The following is a 22,259-nucleotide window of genomic DNA, read 5'->3' as shown; positions in this document are numbered from 1 at the left end:
AAAGAAGCTTTCACAGGTACTACGCTCGCAGGGATAGACGTGTCTGTGATCGCCTGAGCAAACGGCATAGGGAAAACGCGCGGTGGCAACGACGGCGCGACCTCTTCAACAACTGGGCGTCCTCTCTGCTCATGAAGAGCTTGACGCAACTCCTCAGTCACTTTGCTGAGCTCTTCATTCCTGGCCTGAGAGGCGACCAGGTCTTCATGCATCTTCGCTTGCTCTATGCGCGATGCCTCCACATTCGCATGCAGCGCACGCATGATCTCCATCATTTGCGCCATGGTCATGGCGCCTTCTGTAGCAACTGGCACAACGGGACTTGAGCGGTTGCTTCTCATCTTTCTCATGAAAACTCAGCAAACCAAACTTCAACGAACAAAACCTTATCCAGCAAACAATCGATCCAGCAATCAATCGGTCAGAAACTCCCAAACTCCCAAGAACTTCCAAAAACACAACCACAACAGCACGCCGATAGATTCGGACGTCGAAACCTTCACAGAAACTTGCACTCTCACCACGAACCTACCGCTCCTCCAGCAAACTCCTGATTCACCAACCAGAAACGCAAACGAACGGAAAAAGCTCCGAATCAACCGATTGAAAACCGTGCAAACAGCAAGAAACTTCAAGAAACCGATCGAAAGCTCGAACGAACGGTGGAAAACTTCAGACTATCGATTAAAACCCAAACGAACAGCAGAGAACTCGAATTCACCGAACAAAAACTCGAACGAACTGTGGAAAATGGTTGCACCAGCACACAACCACACGGAAACTACAGAAACTTCAAGAACTTACGCTGTGGATGGGGGCAGGTTTTACACGGCCCCACGGTGGGCGCCTGATGATCCTGCCGGTTGACCAGAACGCAAGAGTCTTGCCACGTCAAAGGTATCTTCCTCTGGATCGGCTTTGCACCACGCTAGCTTCCGTCCTTCACACCTCGATTCACCTCAAGAACCTGCAAAAGACAGAGTGGCGCCGCTGCGGCCGATCGCGCTCCGACGCTCAAGTCAGTGACGAAACCACCAAAACTCTAAGAGAGAAAAGCTAGAAACTCAAGGAACTGTGCAAAAACTCTCTCAGCGTACTCAAGTATTCTCCAAGCGTAAAGAAGTGTTCTAAACGCATGTACCTCAGAAGTTAGTTAGAATCCCTTATATACCTGTGCACTTTCTCTCTCCTGACGGTTACACCTCTGGACACGTGGCTCGCATCCAGCTGTACACGTGTCACCATCTGGAACGTCCTCTGTTTGAGCGTCACTTCTTACTCTTCAGGCCGTTCGACTAAGTTACCCATGCAAGGAGTAACTCGGTGTATAGCTGCCTTGGAGCGCGATCTCTTCTGCGTGGCGAGTACGGGGTGTCACCATGCACACCTTCTCTGTGGTCTCGCCGGCCGCCATCATGATCTGCTTCGCTTGCTTCATCGTGTATGTTCTGGTAAGCTGTTCCCTTGCCTCAACCTCTGGCTAGGGAATGATCATCTGATAACTTCGTCCTTCGTACTCGTACCCTCTGAAGGCCCTAAGCAAGCCTTCCTAATCCTTCGGCAATGTCCCCCTCTCGGCGATTTCTGATCACTTGGTCGCCTAAGCTCGCATACGGCGACTACAACACAAGCCTGGTGACCGCCGGTTTAGATATGCTAAAGATCGGAGCACGCCAACTTAACGATTGGCGACTACACGAACTTCCCGATGTCCTTCCCTTCCGTCAGCCAGGTGTTCCGTTCAACACGCCTATATTACCACTTGCTGCCACGTCATCACTCCCGACTACCTGGTCGGTACAGTTAGCATGACCAATGGATCTACGGTATCATCACATGGTGTTGGTACTATTAATCTTTTTCCTTATTTATCTATTAGTAATGTTCTTTGTGTCCTTGGGTTTCCATTTAACTTATTATCCATTAGTCTTCTCACTTATTCCCTTGATTTTGTTATTTCTTTTACCAAAGAATCTGTTTCTTTACTAGACCAAAGTTCGGGACGGAGGATTGACACCAGATGTGAGTCTCATGGACTTTATCAACTACAAATCTCTGTACATGTTGACACAATTATAAATTCTCCATCTCTCATTCCTGCTCGGTTGGGTCATCCTAGTATTGCCAATATGCAACAACTTGTTCCAAGTTTGTCGAATGTATCAAGTTTATCGTGTGTGTCATATCAGTTAGGGAAACACATTCGTAGTTTTTTCGTAGTAGTTTCTCACAACGTTTTTCATTTCTTTTTCCCTTAGTTCACTTTGACATTTGGGGACCCAGTCGTATTAAGTCTAATTTAGGATTTCAATATTTTTTTACTTTTATTGGTGATTGTTCAAGAAGTACGTGGATGTGTTTAATGAAAAATCGTTTTGAGTTGTTTTCGATATTTCAAATCTTTTACAATGAAATTAAAAATAAATTTGAAATTTCCATTTGAATTGTGCGCAATGATAATGGGCATAAGTATATTTCTCATTCTTTTAAAAATTTCATGGCTTTTCACGGTATTCTTCATCAAACTTCATGTGCTTATACACCTCAACAAAATGGGGTAGCTGAGCACAAAAATAAACATCTTATTGAAACAACTCATACTATTTTAATCCATGGTGATGTTCCTCAGCGTTTTTGGAGTGATGTTGTTCTTAGTGCATGTTATCTCATTAATCACACGTCATCTTTTGTTTTAAAGGACAAAATTCCTCATTCTATTTTGTTTCCACATGACCCTCTCCACTCCTTTTCTCCCAAAGTTTTTGGGTCCACATGCTTTGTTCATAATTTTAGTCCTGGTATTGATAAATTATCTCATAGGTCAGACCAATGTGTCTTTCTAGGATTCACTAGATCACAAAAAAGATATAAATGTTTCTCACCTTCTTTTAACTATTATTTTATTTCAACAAATGTCACCTTCAGTGAGTCTTCCCTTTACTTTAAATCTTGTCCTTCTCCTTGTGTGTCTTCATCTAATCAAGTTAATATTCCTCTTATTGTTCATAGTGCACCTAATGATTCACCACAACCACCAACTCTTTAGGTGTATAGTCATCGTCAGACATTCCATCTTCCATCAAATGGCTCTCTTCTAGTGCCAACACCTCCACCCCCCGACTCTGACAGTTGAACCTCCGACAGTTGAAACTGATTTTACTATTGCCATCCGTAAAGGTATACATTATACCCGTAATCCCTATCCACATTATACTGCTTTGAGTTACCATAAACTATCTCAAACTTTTATGCATGTCTTTCGTCTATTTTTTTTGTATCCATTCCAAAATTTGTAGGTTATGCCTTAGCCATCCTGGTTGTCGTCAGGCCATGCTTGATGAAATGAATGCACTTTAGAATAATGGAACTTGGGAATTTGTTCCTTTACCTTCTAGGAAATCTGTTGTTGGTTGCATGTGAATTTTTGCTATCAAAGTTGGTCCTGATGGTACTATTGATCGTCTTAAAACTCGTCTTGTGACTAAGGGTTTTACCTAAATTTTTGGTTTAGACTATGGTGATACTCTTTTCCAGTAACAAATATGGCTTTTGTTCTCTTATTCATATCGATGACTGCTCTTCAATGACAACCTCTTTATCAACTAGATGTCAAAAAGGCCTTTCTTAATGGGGATTTCCAGGAAGAAATTTATATGGAGCAACCTCCCGGTTTTGTTGCTCAGAGGGAGTCTTCTAGATTGGTATGTCATCTTTGCAAATCCTTATATGACCTCAAGCATTCTCCTAGGGCTTGGTTTTGAAAATTTAGCAATGTTGTTCAACAGTTTGGTATGACTCGCAGTGAAGTGGATCATTCAGTTTTTTAGCGTCATTCGAGTGTTGGGTGTATCTATTTTGTCGTATATGTAGATGACATTGTTCTTACATGCAATGATCACCATGGCATCTCACAAGTAAAACAACACCTTTGTCAACATTTTCAGACCAAAGATCTTGGCAAACTCAAATATTTGTTAGGGATTGAGGTAGCACAATCCAATAATGGTATTGTTACCTCTCAAAGAAAATATGCATTGAATATTTTGGAGGAAATTGGGTTGATGAATTCGAAACCTGTTGATATTTTCATGGATCCCAATGTCAAACTTCTACTCAATCAGGGGGAGCCTCTTTCAGATCCTAAGAAGTACACAAGATTAATTGGAAAATTGAACTATCTCACTATTACTCGTCCTAATATTTCCTTTGCAGTCAGTGTGGTGAGTCAAATTCTTAATTCTCCATGTGAAGACCATTGGAATGTAGTCATTTTTTTACTGAAGTACATTAAAGGCTCTCTTGGAAAAAGTTTGTTATATGGTCACAATATTCATACTAAATTCGTTTGTTATTCAGATGCTAATTGGGAAGGACCTTCATCTGATGGAAGATCAACTTCTGGTTATTGTGTTGGCATTGGTGATAACTTGATCTCTTAGAAGAGCAAAAAACAAAGTGTTGTGGCGAGATCTAGTGCATAAGCAGAATATAGAGTTATGGCTTCAGCTACATGTGAGCTTATTTAGTTTAAACAATTACTTAAAGAATTACAATTTGAAGAGGTCACTCAAATGACACTTATATATGATAATCAGGTTGCTCTTCATATTAGCTCAAATATAGTTTTTTCATGAAAGGACCAAACATATTGAGATTGATTGTCATTTCATCTCATCCGAGAATATATTGGAAAATATCAAGATTGAGTTTGTCAATTCAAATGATCAATTAGCAAATACTTTTACTAACTCTTACGAGGACTTAAGATTGATTATATTTGTGACAAGCTGGATACATATAATTTATATACACCAACTTGAAGGGGAGTGTTAGATATTATGAGATATTATAGATATTGTTAGATATTTCTATTTATGTAATGAGCTTAGTCTATAGGTTTTTTTTATAATCGTATGTGTTTAATATCCATAAGATATTCATCCTATTCTTTTTTTCATATTTTAATAGAAACTATTTTTTTAATTAAAATGTTTTAGCATCATATATAAAAAGTGATAAGAGTCTTGTTTTTCTAGAAGACTTTTCAGAAAGGGAAAATTGGGCAATAATAGTTGGAAAGTTGTCTTCCTCGCAAATTGAATATGCATACCTTCTGTTTTCGTTCTTCTTGAATTTGCTACCTTCTGTTTCATCTTTTCTCTGTATTCAGGTAATTGTTTTTAATTTTCAATAATTTATGTTAAAACAATAGTTTTATTTTTTAAATAACTCTTATAACCTCTTAGAGATGTTTTAATAACTCTAAGTATATATTTCTTATATTAAAGATAAAACAATAAAGTGTACATTATATTGGATATTTTGAAGTCTCTCGCACACAACTTACCTCGCGTAAGTTTCTTTTCGGTAAATAGGTGAGTTTAATTTTAGAATATTTTATTTTATTTAAATCTTTATAATTATCAAAATTTTAAAAAATAGTTAAAAATGTAAATTTTTAACTATTCTAGTCCTATAATTATCTTATACTTTACTTTAATGATCTTTTAATTCGTGGTTTTAATAATTTAAAGTTATTTGCTCTATAAATTTTAATCACTTATTATTATACCGCTATGTAAATTTCACTTAATGATAATAAGTAGTTAAGTTTAACTACTAAAATACCAGTAAATCAAATAAATTATGTTAGAAGTAATTATTCAATTTGTCTGTGCTCAGTATTTTCAATAACATTAATTATTGTTTTCGATTAATCTATATCAGAGAGAGAAGAGAATTATAAGGAAGTTTTCCGGTGAAGGGAGGGCTAGGCCAATGACGGATACATCTTTCTTCTTCACAAACTTTCCAGATCATTTCTTTGCGAAGGATCTGTGGAAGGTTTTTCAGAGATGGGGAAGAGTGTTGGACGTGTTCATTTCTAATAAGCTTAATTCCAGGAAGCGGAGGAGTAAATGTCTATTCCCTGGAAAGGAGCCTGGACGCTATTTGGATTGGTACGTGGAAATTACAGGTGAACTTACCTAAATACAGTAGGAATGAAGGGCCAAGGAAAGAATGGAGGTCTAGGACGAAGGAGGAGCAAACCCGTAAGATGTGGAGGCCGAGGGAGCAGGAGCAACGGAAACAACAAAAACTCTCTTTCGCTCAGGTGGTTTCTGGAAAGAAAGTGAGTAGTCCTCATGGGGCAGAGGCTGCTTTTCAGTTTAATGTTAAGGTAGAGTCTTCTTCCTGGTTAGACAGATGCTTCGTAGGTTGTCTGGCAGAAGCACCTAACATACAGTTGATTAAAGAGAGTTTTATGGAAAATGATATTTAGACACCCCAATTATTTTTTGCGCCAGAATACATCTGGATGACCTGGATGGATTGCTTACGTGGCATGGGTGTTTTTGTAAAATAACAATGAAAATTTGAATTTTGTTTCAGAACTTCCTGCGTTTCAAAACGTGCTGTACCTAGTGTGGAGTGTGGGTGTTTGCTCAAACAGAAGGAGACGGAGAGCGAAGTGATCGCGGACGAAGTGGTAGGAGTTTTTTTGGTCGTTGACGGAGTGCGAAGCGATTGCGGACGAAGTGGTAGGAGCGACGGGAAGGTGAGTGAATTTTTTTGGTCGTTTTTTGAATGCATTGGTGTTGTGGGCGTTTTTGGTTTTCGAGTTTTTGGTTATATTGTGTGACTGTTTGAGTCTATGGTGGGTCGGCGAGATCACCGGCAAGGTCGGCCACAACTCACGAGTAAATCCCGTACCCCGCCTCCGAAATTAGGGTTCACCAGGAGTGGATAAACGGCTAATGGATTTGCTCCAATTGATCAATTTACGTTTCAATTGATGAATTCGTGCAAGGAATCATGGATAGATTTCTTGTTGTGGGTTTTAATTTGAATCTGTTAGAGAATGGAAGATGTGAACTGTGTCTTTTGTTGTTTATACATTTAATTGTACTTCCATTTGCTTATTCTGTTGATTCAAGTCCAACCTCAATTTCGTTCTTGTCTTTTAATTGTGTTCTTTTATCTTAATCTTGCTGGGTTAGTTTCTTTGACTGTGTTCGTTTGTATGTGTGGTTTATTGAAAATCAAATTTCAAGGGAAAGAAAGAGAAAAACTGCAACGTTGCACAGTGTTTTGACCTTTTGGTTATATTGTGTGACTGTTTGGTTATATGTTTGTGGTTTAGGATTTCTATTTGAGTTTGAATTTTATGGGTTATTTAGGGTTCCGTTTTGGGTTTTGATTTTAGGGTATTGTTTTGGGTTTTGATTTTAGGGTATTGTTTTGGGTTTTGATTTTAGGGTATTGTTTAGGGTATTGTTTTGATTCTAGTTTGATTCATAAAAGAATAATGGTTCTCTACTTTTGTAAACTATTTATTTTCATTGTTTAAAATAAAAAATTGTGGCAAAAGTTTTGAAAGATATATTGAAAAACTCAACACTTATTTTGATTGAATGTGTTAAGAGAGATCTGAAGAAGCAGAAAACATAGTAATTGATAGTTTGATAATCCAAATTCAATGATGGTGGTATAACAAGTCTCAGAGTGTACACCGAGGTATCATAAATAGGTCGAAATAGGAAATGACATAAGTTTTGAAGGGTTTGAGCAGAATTAATCAGCAGTAGCCATTAATGTACATTTCTTTCTCTAGATTTGGTGTTAGGGTATAGCTGCATCTGGCATAAAGGGAATTCACTCCCCTTAATTATCATCTTCTCAAATCCATTGTCCATGCAAGTTTCCCACACCTTGTAGTGCCAAATGTTGTTGCTGTAATACATAGATAACAAGTCAAATAATAGAAAGAGAGACAAAAATGGAGGTCATAATGCTAATATATGTATTAAGATAAGAGAGAGACAGTAATGATTGCCTTTAATTTTGGAACATGACACAAGTTTGTCTTATTAGATTTATTTATATGAAAACTATAAAACTCAACTTGTTCCATATGATTAGGTTCCGTAATATATACGAAGGGAAAGTAAAATAACATATCCTATTCGATGCATGTTAAGTATGGTAAAAATAAAAGAAATAGAGAAGAAATAAACCCGGTTTCTTTAGGTGGATAAATAGTGAGGGCAGACACCACCTAGGCAGAAGTTATATATATGAAAAATCAATGTTTCTTTAGGTGGATAAATACATGTTTTTTTTTCAGGATATAATGGAGGGAGATGCAGGTCAAGTCGATGATTTGGTTATGGAGCACAAGGTCTGATTCAACAAAATCATAATTTGTGCACAACGCACACTGATTTTTGTTTTTTGATGATTTGTTTTTTCGATTTCATATGTAGGTGTTTCGACATTATTGTAGAACAACTTTTCTGGGTGTGGTGAATAAGAGGTTAACTGATGAACAAAAGACTTTCATTCAATCAACCCCATTTGCATGGGTAATGTTGTTGGGTGACAAGGTAAAAATGAGTCGAACCCTACTTAGGGAGTTGTGTTCAAGATGGGTGGAGAGAAGACAAAGTTTCCTCATAAGGTGTGAAGTTGTCCCATTGTCCTTGGTAGATGTTTGTTTAGGTTTGGGGTTCAGAGTTGTGGGAGAAAAAATAGACTTGCACAAAGCAGCAAACGAAAGTCATACTAAGACTTTATTTCAAAGTAATAATGTCAATGTCAAGATGATTTTTGATGAAATTATGAAGTTTGACAATGATGGTTGCATTGAGGACTTTTGTAGATTGTACATATTGTTAGGGCTTTCTGAGTTTTTACTACCAAATAGAATGGGTATTGTTCATTCTGGGTTGTTTAGCGTTTTGGATGATTTAGGGCAACTAAAAAAGTTTAATTGGGGTTTAGTAGTTTATGAGTACTTAGTAAATAGTTTGTGTTCAGCTTCGATGTCTATTACGAACGAATCAAGTACATCACATATCCACATTGTTGGATGTGTATACTTATTACAGGTACTTTGAAATGTTTATGTTTATATAATTTAGTTCATATGCGTAATTTATTTCATATTTTATTGAGCATGATTGAAATTTTTAATATTGATGGTATATAGATATGGGCATTGGAGCATTTGTTCTCATACAAGACAAAAGTGCATCCCAGAAGAATAAAATTTCCTAGAATTTTGAATTGGATGGACTTTAAATTGGGAGACCATGAAATTGCATATGCGTTGGAAAAGAATTTGGTAAGGCATCATTTTAATTCAAATATGTAGGGAAATATTGTTGTTGATGATGTAGTAATGCATTGATTTATGTTTTCACTGTTATTTACATAATCAGGTTATTGTTCATTTGCCTGTGTCGAAGGAAGAGTTTGAGAATGTAATTGTAAAAGAAGCCTTTGAAGAAGGTCGACGTGCATATAACATCCTGAAACCAACAAAAGATGATATTGGTAAAATGCTTAAAGAAACTGCAGCAATGGTTCATCGAGCTAAGGAACAAGATTATTTGATTACCAATGTTGAGAATGTTGTGAAGCAGTTAAAGCAATGCATAAGTGAAATGCACAAGTCTGTTCTAGAAGATTGTCCTTCACCTCTACTTGAACCACTATCACTGGATTACACATATAGGGAAAAGAATGAGTTGAATGATATTAATGCAGGACAACATGAACAAGAAGATGGGGGAAATAAAAAAGATGAAGAAAAGGTGCCAAATGAAGAAAGTAACATGATATCACGCATGAAACGTGAACCCAGAATTCGGGTCAAGGCTCCTATTTTGAAAACACCTTGGATGACGTATTCCAGGAAAAGATGGAAGCGTTTGTAGTTGTATATGACTGATTATGTTATTGTTAATTTTAGTATGCTTTTGGGACATTTGACTATTACACAATAAATATTGTATGTTTTAACTGATATTCATAATTTGAACAAGTACAAAATTTAGCAACATTACCGTATTAGTCATTACAAATTCATTGTCTATTAATATTTATTTTGATGTTAATGTAAAATTGTATATTTATTTACATGTCATATGTTTATGTTGTTTTATTAGCTATGACAAATGTATTGTATGCATAATTTTTAACTGTCACAGTGCTCAGAGTATTTGGTGATTACTGTCTACATAAGTGGTGATCACAGTATAATTTTCTGCCCCATGCACGAATTGTGGATTTTTTTAACTTGGTATATTTTGGAAAACCAGGATGAATTGTTGGACATGTGGGAGGTGGGTTGATGGTCCCAAGGTTATTTTTGCATTCCCATTTGGTCATGGGTAATGTGGTGGTCATTTGGGTTTTCATCCATAAAAAGTGGGGATGAGGGCACCAATAAGTGGTGATTTCAGTAATAGTTTCTGCACACCGAACCAAGTGTTTCTGAATTTCACCTAAATTGGTTTAGGCTTGACTTTTTTAACTGTCACAATGCTCAGAGTATGTGGTGATTACTATCTACATAAGTGGTGATCATAGTATAATTTTCTGCCCCATGCACAAATTGTGGATTTTTTTAAGGGGGTATATTTTGGAAAACCAGGATGAATTGTTGGACATGTGGGAGGTGGGTGGATGGTCCCAAGGTTATTTTTGCATTCCCAATTGGTCATGGGTGATGTGGTGGTCATTTGGGTTTTCATCCATAAAAAGTGGGGATCAGGGCACCAATAAGTGGTGATTTCAGTAATAGTTTCTGCACACAGGACCTAGTGTTCCTGAATTTCACTTAAATTGGTTCATGCTTGACTTTTTTAACTGTCACAGTGCTCAGAGTATTTGGTGATTACTGTCTACATAAGTGGTGATCACAGTATAATTTTCTGCCCCATGCACGAATTGTGGATTTTTTTAACTTGGTATATTTTGGAAAACCAGGATGAATTGTTGGACATGTGGGAGGTGGGTGGATGGTCCCAAGGTTATTTTTGCATTCCCAGTTGGTCATGGGTGATGTGGTGGTCATTTGGGTTTTCATCCATAAAAAGTGGGGATGAGGGCACCAATAACTGGTGATTTCAGTAATAGTTCCTGCAAACAGAACCTAGTGTGCCTGAATTTCCCTTAAATTGGTTTAGACTTGATTTTTTTAACTGTCACAATGCTCACAATATCTGGTGATCCCTGTGTACATAATTGGTGATCACAGTATACGTTTCTGACCCATGCACGAATTGTGGAATTTCTTAACTAGGTATATTTTTGAAAACCAGGATGAATTGTTGGACATGTGGGAGGTGGGTGGATGGTCCCAAGGTTATTTTTGCATTCCCAGTTGGTCATGGGTGATGTGGTGGTCATTTGGGTTTTCATCCATAAAAAGTGGGGATGAGGGCACAAATAAGTGGTGATTTCAGTAATAGTTCCTGCAAACAGAACCTAGTGTGCCTGAATTTTACTTAAATTGGTTTAGGCTTGATTTTTTTAACTGTCACAGTGCTCACAGTATTTGGTGATTACTGTCTACATAAGTGGTGATCACAGTATAATTTTCTGCCCCATGCACGAATTGTGGATTTTTTTAAGAGGGTATACTTTGGAAAACCAGGATGAATTGTTGGACATGTGGGAGGTGGGTGGATGGTCCCAAGGTTATTTTTGCATTCCCAGTTGGTCATGGGTGATGTGGTGGTCATTTGGGTTTTCATCCATAAAAAGTGGGGATGAGGGCACCAATAAGTGGTGATTTCAGTAATAGTTCCTGCAAACAGAACCTAGTGTGCCTGAATTTTACTTAAATTGGTTTAGGCTTGATTTTTTTAACTGTCACAGTGCTCACAGTATTTGGTGATTACTGTCTACATAAGTGGTGATCACAGTATAATTTTCTGCCCCATGCACGAATTGTGGATTTTTTTAAGGGGGTATATTTTGGAAAACCAGGATGAATTGTTGGACATGTGGGAGGTGGGTGGATGGTCCCAAGGTTATTTTTGCATTCCCAATTGGTCCTGGGTGATTTGGTGGTCATTTGGGTTTTCATCCATAAAAAGTGGGGATCAGGGCACCAATAAGTGGTGGTTTCAGTAATAGTTTCTGCAAACAGAACCTAGTGTGCCTGAATTTTACTTAAATTGGTTCATGCTTGAGTTTTTTAACTGTCACAGTGCTCACAATATCTGGTGATCCCTGTGTACATAATTCGTGATCACAGTATACGTTTCTGACCCATGCACGAATTGTGGATTTTTTTAAGGGGGTATATTTTGGAAAACCAGGATGAATTGTTGGACATGTGGGAGGTGGGTAGATGGTCCCAAGGTTATTTTTGCATTCCCAATTGGTCATGGGTGATGTGGTGGTCATTTGGGTTTTCATCCATAAAAAGTGGGGATGAGGGCACCAATAAGTGGTGATTTCAGTAATAGTTTCTGCAAACAGAACCTAGTGTGCCTGAATTTCACTTAAATTGGTTTAGGCTTGACTTTTTTAACTGTCACAGTGCTCACAATATCTGGTGATCCCTGTGTACATAATTCGTGATCACAGTAAACGTTTCTGACCCATGCACGAATTGTTGATTTTTTTAACTAGGTATATTTTGGAAAACCAGGATGAATTGTTGGACATGTGGGAGGTGGGTGGATGGTCCCAAGGTTATTTTTGCATTCCCAATTGGTCATGGGTGATGTGGTGGTCATTTGGGTTTTCATCCATAAAAAGTGGGGATGAAGGCACCAATAAGTGGTGATTTCAGTAATAGTTTTTGCATACAGAACCTAGTGTGCCTGAATTTCACTTAAATTGGTTTAGGCTTGACTTTTTTAACTGTCACAGTGCTCACAATATCTGGTGATCCCTGTGTACATAATTCGTGATCACAGTATACGTTTCTGACCCATGCACGAATTGTGGATGTTTTTAAGGGGGTATATTTTGGAAAACCAGGATGAATTGTTGGACATGTGGGAGGTGGGTGGATGGTCCCAAGGTTATTTTTGCATTCCCAATTGGTCATGGGTGATGTGGTGGTCATTTGGGTTTTCATCCATAAAAAGTGGGGATGAAGGCACCAATAAGTGGTGATTTCAGTAATAGTTTCTGCAAACAGAACCTAGTGTGCCTGAATTTCACTTAAATTGGTTTAGGCTTGACTTTTTTAACTGTCACAGTGCTCACAATATCTGGTGATCCCTGTGTACATAATTCGTGATCACAGTATACGTTTCTGACCCATGCACGAATTGTGGATGTTTTTAAGGGGGTATATTTTGGAAAACCAGGATGAATTGTTGGACATGTGGGAGGTGGGTGGATGGTCCCAAGGTTATTTTTGCATTCCCAATTGGTCATGGGTGATGTGGTGGTCATTTGGGTTTTCATCCATAAAAAGTGGGGATGAAGGCACCAATAAGTGGTGATTTCAGTAATAGTTTCTGCAAACAGAACCTAGTGTGCCTGAATTTCACTTAAATTGGTTTAGGCTTGACTTTTTTAACTGTCACAGTGCTCACAATATCTGGTGATCCCTGTGTACATAATTCGTGATCACAGTATACGTTTCTGACCCATGCACGAATTGTGGATTTTTTTAACTAGGTATATTTTTGAAAACCAGGATGAATTGTTGGACATGTGGGAGGTGGGTGGATTGTCCCAAGGTTATTTTTGCATTCCCAATTGGTCATGGGTAATGTGGTGGTCATTTGGGTTTTCATCCATAAAAAGTGGGGATGAGGGCACCAATAAGTGGTGATTTCAGTAATAGTTTCTGCAAACAGAACCTAGTGTGCCTGAATTTAATTAAATTGGTTCATGCTTGAGTTTTTTAACTGTCACAGTGCTCAGAGTATGTGGTGATTCCTGTCTACATAAGTGGTGATCACAGTATAACTTTCTCACCCATGCACGAATTGTGGATGTTTTTAAGGGGGTATATTTTGGAAAACCAGGATGAATTGTTGGACATGTGGGAGGTGGGTGGATGGTCCCAAGGTTATTTTTGCATTCCCAATTGGTCATGGGTGATGTGGTGGTCATTTGGGTTTTCATCCATAAAAAGTGGGGATGAAGGCACCAATAAGTGGTGATTTCAGTAATAGTTTCTGCAAACAGAACCTAGTGTGCCTGAATTTCACTTAAATTGGTTTAGGCTTGACTTTTTTAACTGTCACAGTGCTCACAATATCTGGTGATCCCTGTGTACATAATTCGTGATCACAGTATACGTTTCTGACCCATGCACGAATTGTGGATTTTTTTAACTAGGTATATTTTGGAAAACCAGGATGAATTGTTGGACATGTGGGAGGTGGGTGGATTGTCCCAAGGTTATTTTTGCATTCCCAATTGGTCATGGGTAATGTGGTGGTCATTTGGGTTTTCATCCATAAAAAGTGGGGATGAGGGCACCAATAAGTGGTGATTTCAGTAATAGTTTCTGCAAACAGAACCTAGTGTGCCTGAATTTTACTTAAATTGGTTCATGCTTGAGTTTTTTAACTGTCACAGTGCTCAGAGTATGTGGTGATTCCTGTCTACATAAGTGGTGATCACAGTATAACTTTCTCACCCATGCACGAATAGAACATAATTTTCTTACAAATATTATCATTGACAAAGTTCATATCAAACAACATTGCTGTAAACATTAACATCCCATTTTAAAAGGTGGGATACACAATAACCCACCACAATTGCAAACTAAATAAAAATGCATGACGGATTGGTCACAATGTGAAATTCTTTGTTAATATCATTCCAAAAGTTTGAACTTCTAACGTTGTGATGTCACTTTAAATTATGGCCTGCAAGGAAAGCAACATGCTTAGAGGTTTAATTTAAGTGTAAAATAATTGTACTGGGTTCAACATAACACAAGAACAATTTTTAATGTACAAACCTCTTCAATTCTGCTGCACTTGAATGCTGTGAATTATTTACACTATTATCCAATGATGTCAAAAGCGAAAGGAATCCTATTGAAGCTCCGATTGGAACCTACAATTGCAAACAATTGAATGAAGGAAGCGAAAACATGAAACAAACTTTCACACTTATAACAACAACAATAACTTACAGAAAGCCCTTCACTTGCATGTGTTATCCCAATGCATGTGTTCATATTCACTTGACTTTCAACACACACCCGAGAAGGAACATCTACAAAATTTCTTTGTTCATGCCTCTCCTATAAGAGAAATGAAAAAATTTAATTCCAAATAGTTGGCCTATAATATGTTTCATATATGTGATATTCCATTGTATTCATAAATGTGATACATGAACTCGAAATTTAGATTCAAATGTGGACAAAGTTTGGCATTGCACTAACCGAATTACGCATAATGGCAACTTGGTGTGTACTAGATGAAGTTTTGACTCGAGGACCTCTCTCAGTCCATGACTTCTTTCGGGTAGATCGTGGACGTCCCTTTCTTTTAACAGCAATAGGGCTACGAACTTCGTTGTTCATGTTCAAAGTGATATGATTAGGTGACATCGGTGATGGAGGAATGCCAGACAACACTGGTTGGGTCACAATTGTACAAGTTTGTTGATTATCCATGTGTTTGGCCAGAAAATCATCAAGACGCTTATGTAATTGTTCTGTTCCACTTGTTGAGGCACTTGCAAGTTCAGCTATATCATAAAATTTCTTGCACAACCCGTCATATCTATGAATTTGTGGATCATTGTCTTTCATCCCTGATGAAGCTCTTATGTAGGTGTGTTTTCGACGAAGATTTTTACTCCATCTGCTCAACACATATTTCATTGGTACTTGTGGGACTTTTTCCTGTGCAAGAACAACCAAGCAGTGTCGACACAAAATTCCCCTAAACTCAAATAACAAGCATGTGCAGGAAATATCAAAGTTACCCCGGTTAAAAGACACTTCAAACTTCATGTGCTTAGTTCTTTCATTACAAAAGGACTCTTCAACAACATCGAACCGACAACTTTGTCCCTCAGCAAGCACATTATGAGCAACACAATTCATTTTCAATCTAAATTCTACTTGTACTTCTTTGAATTTGGCATGTGTGTACTCCATTTGGAATTGTCTTTCGATGCTAGACTGGGACGTGCAAGGAATAACGGTGTTCATCGAAGCAAAGTCTGCTTCACATTCTAATTGTGCTTTTTTTTGTAGTGCATTGTTATATTGATGTACAAATTGTTGAAGTGTGGTCATCGAATTGATATAGCCATCAAAAAAGGCGTTCATGCTCTCACTCCTTTGTGTTGTTGACATCCCTGCCCAAAAGAAATTCTTAAGAAAACATGGCACCCAGCGTTGTCGTTCTTCGAATAGGGTAGTCAACCAAACATTGTTACTCAAATCATATGTTGTAATGAAATTTTCCCAGGACGACAAAAATTCATCAACATTGGTGGACTCATACACTACGATCTTCATTGCATGTTTGATTTGTTTATATTGGCCATAGCCTTGTAGCTTCTCAGGTATTTTCTTCATGATGTGCCATAAGCACCACCTGTGACTTGCATTAGGAAACACAAATTCAATTGCATTCTGCATTGCCCTGCATTAGTCAGTCACAATGCCTTTAGGTGGCCTATTTGACATACATCGCAACCAAGTTTGAAAGAGCCAAACAAAAGCATTTGTGTCTTCTGAAGATAGTAGTCCACAACCCAACAAAATTGATTGCCCATGATGATTAACACCCACAAATGGTGCAAATGGCATGTCATATTTATTAGTCAAATATGTAGTATCAAAACATAGAACATCCCCAAAGCTTTCCCACGTAGCCCGACTTCGTGCATCGGCCCAAAAAATGTTACGGATTCTGTTATCAATGTCGAAATCAATGTCAAAGAAGAAGTGCTCATTAAGCTCCCTCATACGAGAGAAATGAGTTAACAGTGTTTTCCCATCTCCTTCCTTTCCCAAAGCCCTCCTTTGTTTCCCGACATAGTTTCGCACATCTCGTTCAACAAATTCTAGATTATCATGACCACCAGCTGCTGAAACAAACGACTGATAACTCTTATTAATTCGTACCCCAGCATCGTCATTCATATCAAGCATCCTCTTTGTGTGTAAATTGATTCTTCTATTACCCCGAAACAACCGTGACTTTGTTGGACTTAGGTCATGTGAATGTTCTTCGTGCACAAACATAATATACCACTTTCCATTTTTTATCCCAACAGTTATTCGAGCTGGACATTCAATTCTTTGAGTTGGTTGGGTATTAACTTCTGTCGGAATAGGCGAGACATATTTTCCGGCTCTTGCACACACCAACATGAAGTACCTTAGCTCTTTGTTCGGTCCTTTCTTAGAACTTCGTGTTCTGATGCCAAAACCCTTTGAAATGGCATATTGTCGATAAAAAAATTTAACATTATCAGCACTATCAAAACACATGGCCACTATAGGAACCAAATCATCATCATTATTAATTCCTTTGCAATTAACTGTGTTAGAAGTCTCACATTCTTCAAACAAGGATATGTCATCAAGGCAAATATTCTCCACTTCGTTAATGTTCTGCACTGTTAAAAACATTACTGGATGCAAGTATTAATGGATGATATTTAGGAAATCCATTCACTTGCATGTGCCCAATGCATGTTCAATTTTACCATTGTAAAGGCGTTAATCTTAATGGTATTCTGATATAAAAAGTTAAACATGAAACATAAGGGTGGGGACATCCCTGAAATCTTTCATTTTATTTTATTTATTTATTGTAAATAAAAAAATAGTTGATTTATATGTATAAAAAAAAACTAATGAAAATAGGAACCATGAAAAAAATTCATCTTACAATACCCTCCTAAATTTGAAGATTTCTTACACAGTATACAGAATATGTATTAAACTTGGATATCTTCATACAAGAACTTTTACAATTTAAGAACTCAAGGATTGTATAGTAGTTAGGAACAAAATCATTATGAACATAGAAAAATGGGAAGAATATGGACAGTGAAGGTGCAACGAATGCAAATCAGAATTCACTAAAATTGCCTCATGAATTGGGAGACGGATAGTGGGATGAAGCATATATGAATTGCAATCTCACTTTCTGCCACAGTTTTTTATTTTAAACAATGAAAATAAATAGTTTACAAAAGTAGAGAACCATTATTCTTTTAGGAATCAAACTAGAAAACATTGAAAGAGAGTTTTCTCATGTGACATGCCTACTTCAGTTGCTTATTGCTTACACCATGAATTACTTAAAAGAAATAAACCATTCTATCAACTTCAAGTGGTGGCCAAAAGTCTGGGTCCCAGTCAATTACATGAAAAATTGAATTTCTCTGATGGTTCTGATGCACGTTATGTAAGGGAAAATCATTTTTAGACACTCCAGTTTTACTACCATCACTATTGCCATTCACATCACTATTTTTACCATACTTTATATGCATTGAAAATCAAAACCCAAAACAATACCCTAAAATCAAAACCCAAAACGGAACCCTAAATAACCCATAAAATTCAAACTCAAATAGAAATCCTACATAGCTACTATAATGCAATAAAATCTTAAACCCTAAACAAAAACTAACCTCCAAAGAAGCCCCCAAATCGCACGCACACCAATTGCCAACCCAGATTGAAGGCGTAATCTCGCACTGAATTGAAGGCACCCACTTTTTCTTGCGCCAGAAGCACCGCCCATAAATGAGGAGCACCAAGCTTTCCAAAACGAAAATACCCAGGAGCACCAAGCTTTCCAAATACCCAGGAGCACCAACCTTTCCAAAACGAAAATACCCAGAACACCAACCTTTCCAAAACGAAAATACCCAGACCACCAAGCTTTCCAAAAAACGCGTATAGGAATTTTTTAATTTTTTTTAAAAGGACAAAATTACCCTGCCATGTCATTAAATTTGCCACCTAAGCAAGTTGTATCCAGGCGAAGAGTTGTTCACGTATCACTACTCGAGTTTTATTATGGGTGGTTTTAGCGTCGTTAGGTTAAGGTACTTGGGGACAATTATGTACTGTTGTCCTGTGACGAGGATGGTCTTATTGGTAAAATTATTGAAGAAAATAGAGATTGGTTTGCTGGAATGTTTGTCTCGATTCTTCCTTTTGGGATGAATCTTTTGCAGTTAATGAAAGATATGCTTGGGTACGTTGTAGAGGTCTCCCTCTACAACTATACAACTCTACAACTATACAACTATGGAGTAATCAGTGTTTTGAAAGTATTGGGGCTTTAGTCGGGAAAGTGGTAGAGATGGATCAAGCAACTCTTGCTAGGGAGGTTTTGGAATACGTTCGTTTTCGAGTTAGAATCCCGGCGGGCGAAACGATAAACGTGACGAAGGAAGTGTGCATTAATAGAACAGTGTGCTTGGTGTCTTTCGAAGAGGAGGCGTGTATTCCAGACCGCAAGTTGAGAAGCTTTTTAGTCAGTGGGGAGCCCGCTCAGTGTCGGATTCTGATGCTAGCTCAGAAGTTGGAGGTGGACAGGAGTGCTCAGACTCTGTGGGTTCAGTTTTTGACGATGGCAATGGTGGAAGAGAATGCGAAGAGGCGACGGTCCAGGGTTCGGTGGTGCATGCAGAATTGGGTCTAGGTGGGGCTCATCAACAGAGGATCATAAATCCTTCATTGAACCCTCTATTGGGTAGTGGGACGGAGAGAGAGATTGGTACCATTAATGTGGAGCATGAGGTGGCACAACAAAAGTGGGATACTAATCCCGCATTAAAAGCTTTAATGGGTAGTGGGGAGAAGGTGGAGGTTGGCACATTAATAATGGAGAATGGTGAGGCACGTAAAGTGCATGGGTGTAATCATGTATTGGATTCTCAAAAGGTGGGTGAAGGAATGCATGCAGCTAGTGGATTAAATGTGGAGGTTGGCACATTATTAATGGAGCATGGTGAGGCACGTAAAGTGCTTGGTATTAATCATGAATTGGAACCTGAAAAAGTGGTTGAAGGAATGCACGTGGTTAGTGAAATAAATGTGGAGTTATGCAATCATGAGCCACATGATTCTTGCCAAATTGGTATTAATGCAGGAGGAAATGAAGTCCACGTGGATGGGAGTGATGATGCTTGGTACGTGGGGTTTTCGGGCGTGAATGGGGTGGGAGCTTGTGGTGGGTTGGACCCATCTCAAGTAGAGAAAGAGCAGGTCGGTGTCTCAAAGGTGAGGGGTGTAGGGGCTGCGGACCGAGAGGGACATGGGGGACATGTGAGTCTAAGTGTAGGGGCAATGGAAGAGTCTCGAAGGGGGTGGCAAGATGTAGCTGTGGAGTGTGAGATGCGAGGAGTTTGTGGGCAGCTTGGTGATTCCCTGCCGCAAGTGGGTCTCATCGAACCGTGTGGGGTTGGAGTGGAGACGTTGGGGGAGGAAGAAAAGGGGCGGTGTTTGACAAGGGATGGTTGTTTGTGGCAAGGAGGGTTCCTTCAATGTAGACACCATACAGAAGTGGTGTTGGGAGAGGTCGACGGAAGGGGTGAGTTGGAAATGGAGGGTTTGGGCGGAGATGATTGTAATCTAGTTGAAGTAAGGGTAGAGCAGGGTGACTATATGGTTCAGAATACGGTGGGGAGGTCTACTGCTATTTTAAAGCCAGATAGTGCTTTTGAGAATGACGAAAAAATTTTTAGGCTGAAAAATGATGGTTTTGAGGCAGCTAAAATTTGGTGTCATGGTAAGGAAAAGGGGTATACTCGGTCTGATCAGGAAGATGTTGTTATCCGCAATCTACTTTCTTTAGAGAGCCGGGACCGCTGCAAGTTGAGGAATGAAAGGGGGAGTCCAAGGTTCTTAGATGATGAAGATAATCAGTATAAATATAAGAGGGATAGGAGGTAACATCAAAAGAAATTATTTAAGAAATTTGATTAATAAGGAGGAGGCGGATATGGTGTGTATACAAGAGACAAAATGCGCTAAGTTAAGTAAGGAGAGTGTTTTTCTTATGTGGGGATCTAATGAAGTTGATTGGGTTGAAAACGGAGCAAGCAATGGTGCTGGTGGGATTTTTACAGTATGGAGAAAAAGTTGCTTTCAGATGTCCAGGTTTATTAATGGCAGGAATTTTTCTATTATTGAGGGGCTTTGGAAGGTCGGGTTGGGGGTTCCTGTCACAATTGTGAATGTTTATTGCCCTGGTTCGTTGCGGGAGAAGATGTTGGTTTGGGAGGAGATTAGTGTTCATAGGTTGACACAGTTATCTAAGGCTTGGTGTGTTATGAGGGATTTTAACTCTATCAGAAGAAAAGAGGAGAGGAAGAGTTTGGTGTCAGTATCCGAGTATAGTAGGGAAATAAAAGGCTTTAATGCCTTTATTGAGAAAGCTGAATTGGTAGATATTCCGTTGACTGGTAGAAAGTTTACGTGGTATAAACCAAACGGGCTAGTGAAGAGTAGGATTGACAGGTTTCTAGTGTCAAAGGAATGGTGCGATGTTTGGCCGCATTGTAAACAGTTCGTTCATAGTAGATCTGTTTCTGATCACTGTGCAATAATTCTTAAAGATGAGTATGTTGACTGGGGCCAGAAACCGTTTAGGAGTTTGGATGTTTGGCAAAGTGATAGTAGGTTTAAGGTGTTCCTAAGAGAAAGATGGCCCAGCTATGAGGTGCAAGGTGGTGGAATGTACATTTTCAAAGAAAAACTAAAAAAACTCAAAATGGATTTAAAAGTTTGGAATAAAGAGATATTTGGGAATGTGAATCAACTGGGTGAAGGGTTGCAAAAGAGGATTAACGAGTTGGATATAAAAGATGAAGAAAATGAGCTCGATATGTATGAAAGGGAGGAAAGAAGGTCTCTCTTAGCAGATCTTAACAAAAATCTTTTCAAGCAAGAGGCGATTTGGAAACAAAAAGCAAGACAAAAGTGGTTGAAGCAAGGAGATCTCAATACGAAGTTTTTCCATACGTCAGTTAAATGGAGGAGGGCTAAGAACGAGTTACATGGAGTCCTAGAGAATGGTTAGTGGTGTGAGAACAAGGATGAGGTAAAAAACAAGGTCAGAGAATTCTTTGAAGCCAGATTTGTTAGAAATGAAGAGCTTCCGCTCAAGCTAGACAACGTCAAATTTAAATCTTTCTCCGGAGAAGATAACCAGATGTTGGTAGGTGTTTTTTCAGAAGAAGAAATTAGGGAAGCGGTGTGGAGTTGTGATAGTTCGAAAAGTCATGGGCCAGATGGTTTTAATATGGGTTTCATAAAGTTTTGTTGGGATTTCATTAAGATGGACATTATGGCGGCAGTGAAAGATTTCGAGGATAACGGTAAATGGCCTAGGGGGTCAAATGCGTCTTTCTTATGTTGGATTCCTAAAGTTGAAAATCCACAACAGCTCGGTGAGTTTAGACCTATTTTGCTGGTTGGATGTCTGTATAAAATCATTTCGAAAGCGTTGTCTTTACGATTGAAAAAGGTGATTAGTAAG

General features: G+C 38.4%; 3 protein-coding genes across 3 annotated transcripts; 1 reads left to right on the top strand and 2 right to left on the bottom strand.

The window, feature by feature from the left end:
• Window positions 1-14,431: 14,431 nt before the first annotated feature.
• On the bottom strand, window positions 14,432-16,384 carry LOC150025905 (protein FAR1-RELATED SEQUENCE 6-like). The gene is made up of 4 exons (XM_090305485.1): window positions 15,173-16,384; window positions 14,918-15,028; window positions 14,741-14,838; window positions 14,432-14,645 (listed from the first exon to the last, which is right to left on the bottom strand). The coding sequence occupies exons 1-4, from the start codon at window positions 16,382-16,384 to the stop codon at window positions 14,639-14,641; spliced, it is 1,428 nt and encodes a 475-aa protein (XP_090161611.1). The 3' UTR covers window positions 14,432-14,638.
• A 9-nt stretch (window positions 16,385-16,393) lies between these two features.
• On the bottom strand, window positions 16,394-17,383 carry LOC150025904 (protein FAR-RED IMPAIRED RESPONSE 1-like). The gene has a single exon (XM_090304812.1). It carries the CDS (start codon window positions 17,381-17,383, stop codon window positions 16,394-16,396), a length of 990 nt encoding a protein of 329 aa, XP_090160938.1.
• Window positions 17,384-20,720: 3,337 nt separating this feature from the next.
• Window positions 20,721-21,800, top strand: LOC150025903 (uncharacterized). The gene has a single exon (XM_090304811.1). The coding sequence runs from the start codon at window positions 20,721-20,723 to the stop codon at window positions 21,798-21,800; it is 1,080 nt and encodes a 359-aa protein (XP_090160937.1).
• Window positions 21,801-22,259: the final 459 nt, after the last annotated feature.

The sequence above is a fragment of the Phaseolus vulgaris genome, chromosome 7 (genome assembly GCF_051622355.1).
Source record: "Phaseolus vulgaris cultivar YP4 chromosome 7, ASM5162235v1, whole genome shotgun sequence".
In the NCBI taxonomy this organism is placed as follows: Eukaryota; Viridiplantae; Streptophyta; class Magnoliopsida; order Fabales; family Fabaceae; genus Phaseolus; species Phaseolus vulgaris.
Note: the sequence above shows the minus strand (reverse complement) of the source record. Positions and strands in the feature narration are given on the sequence as shown.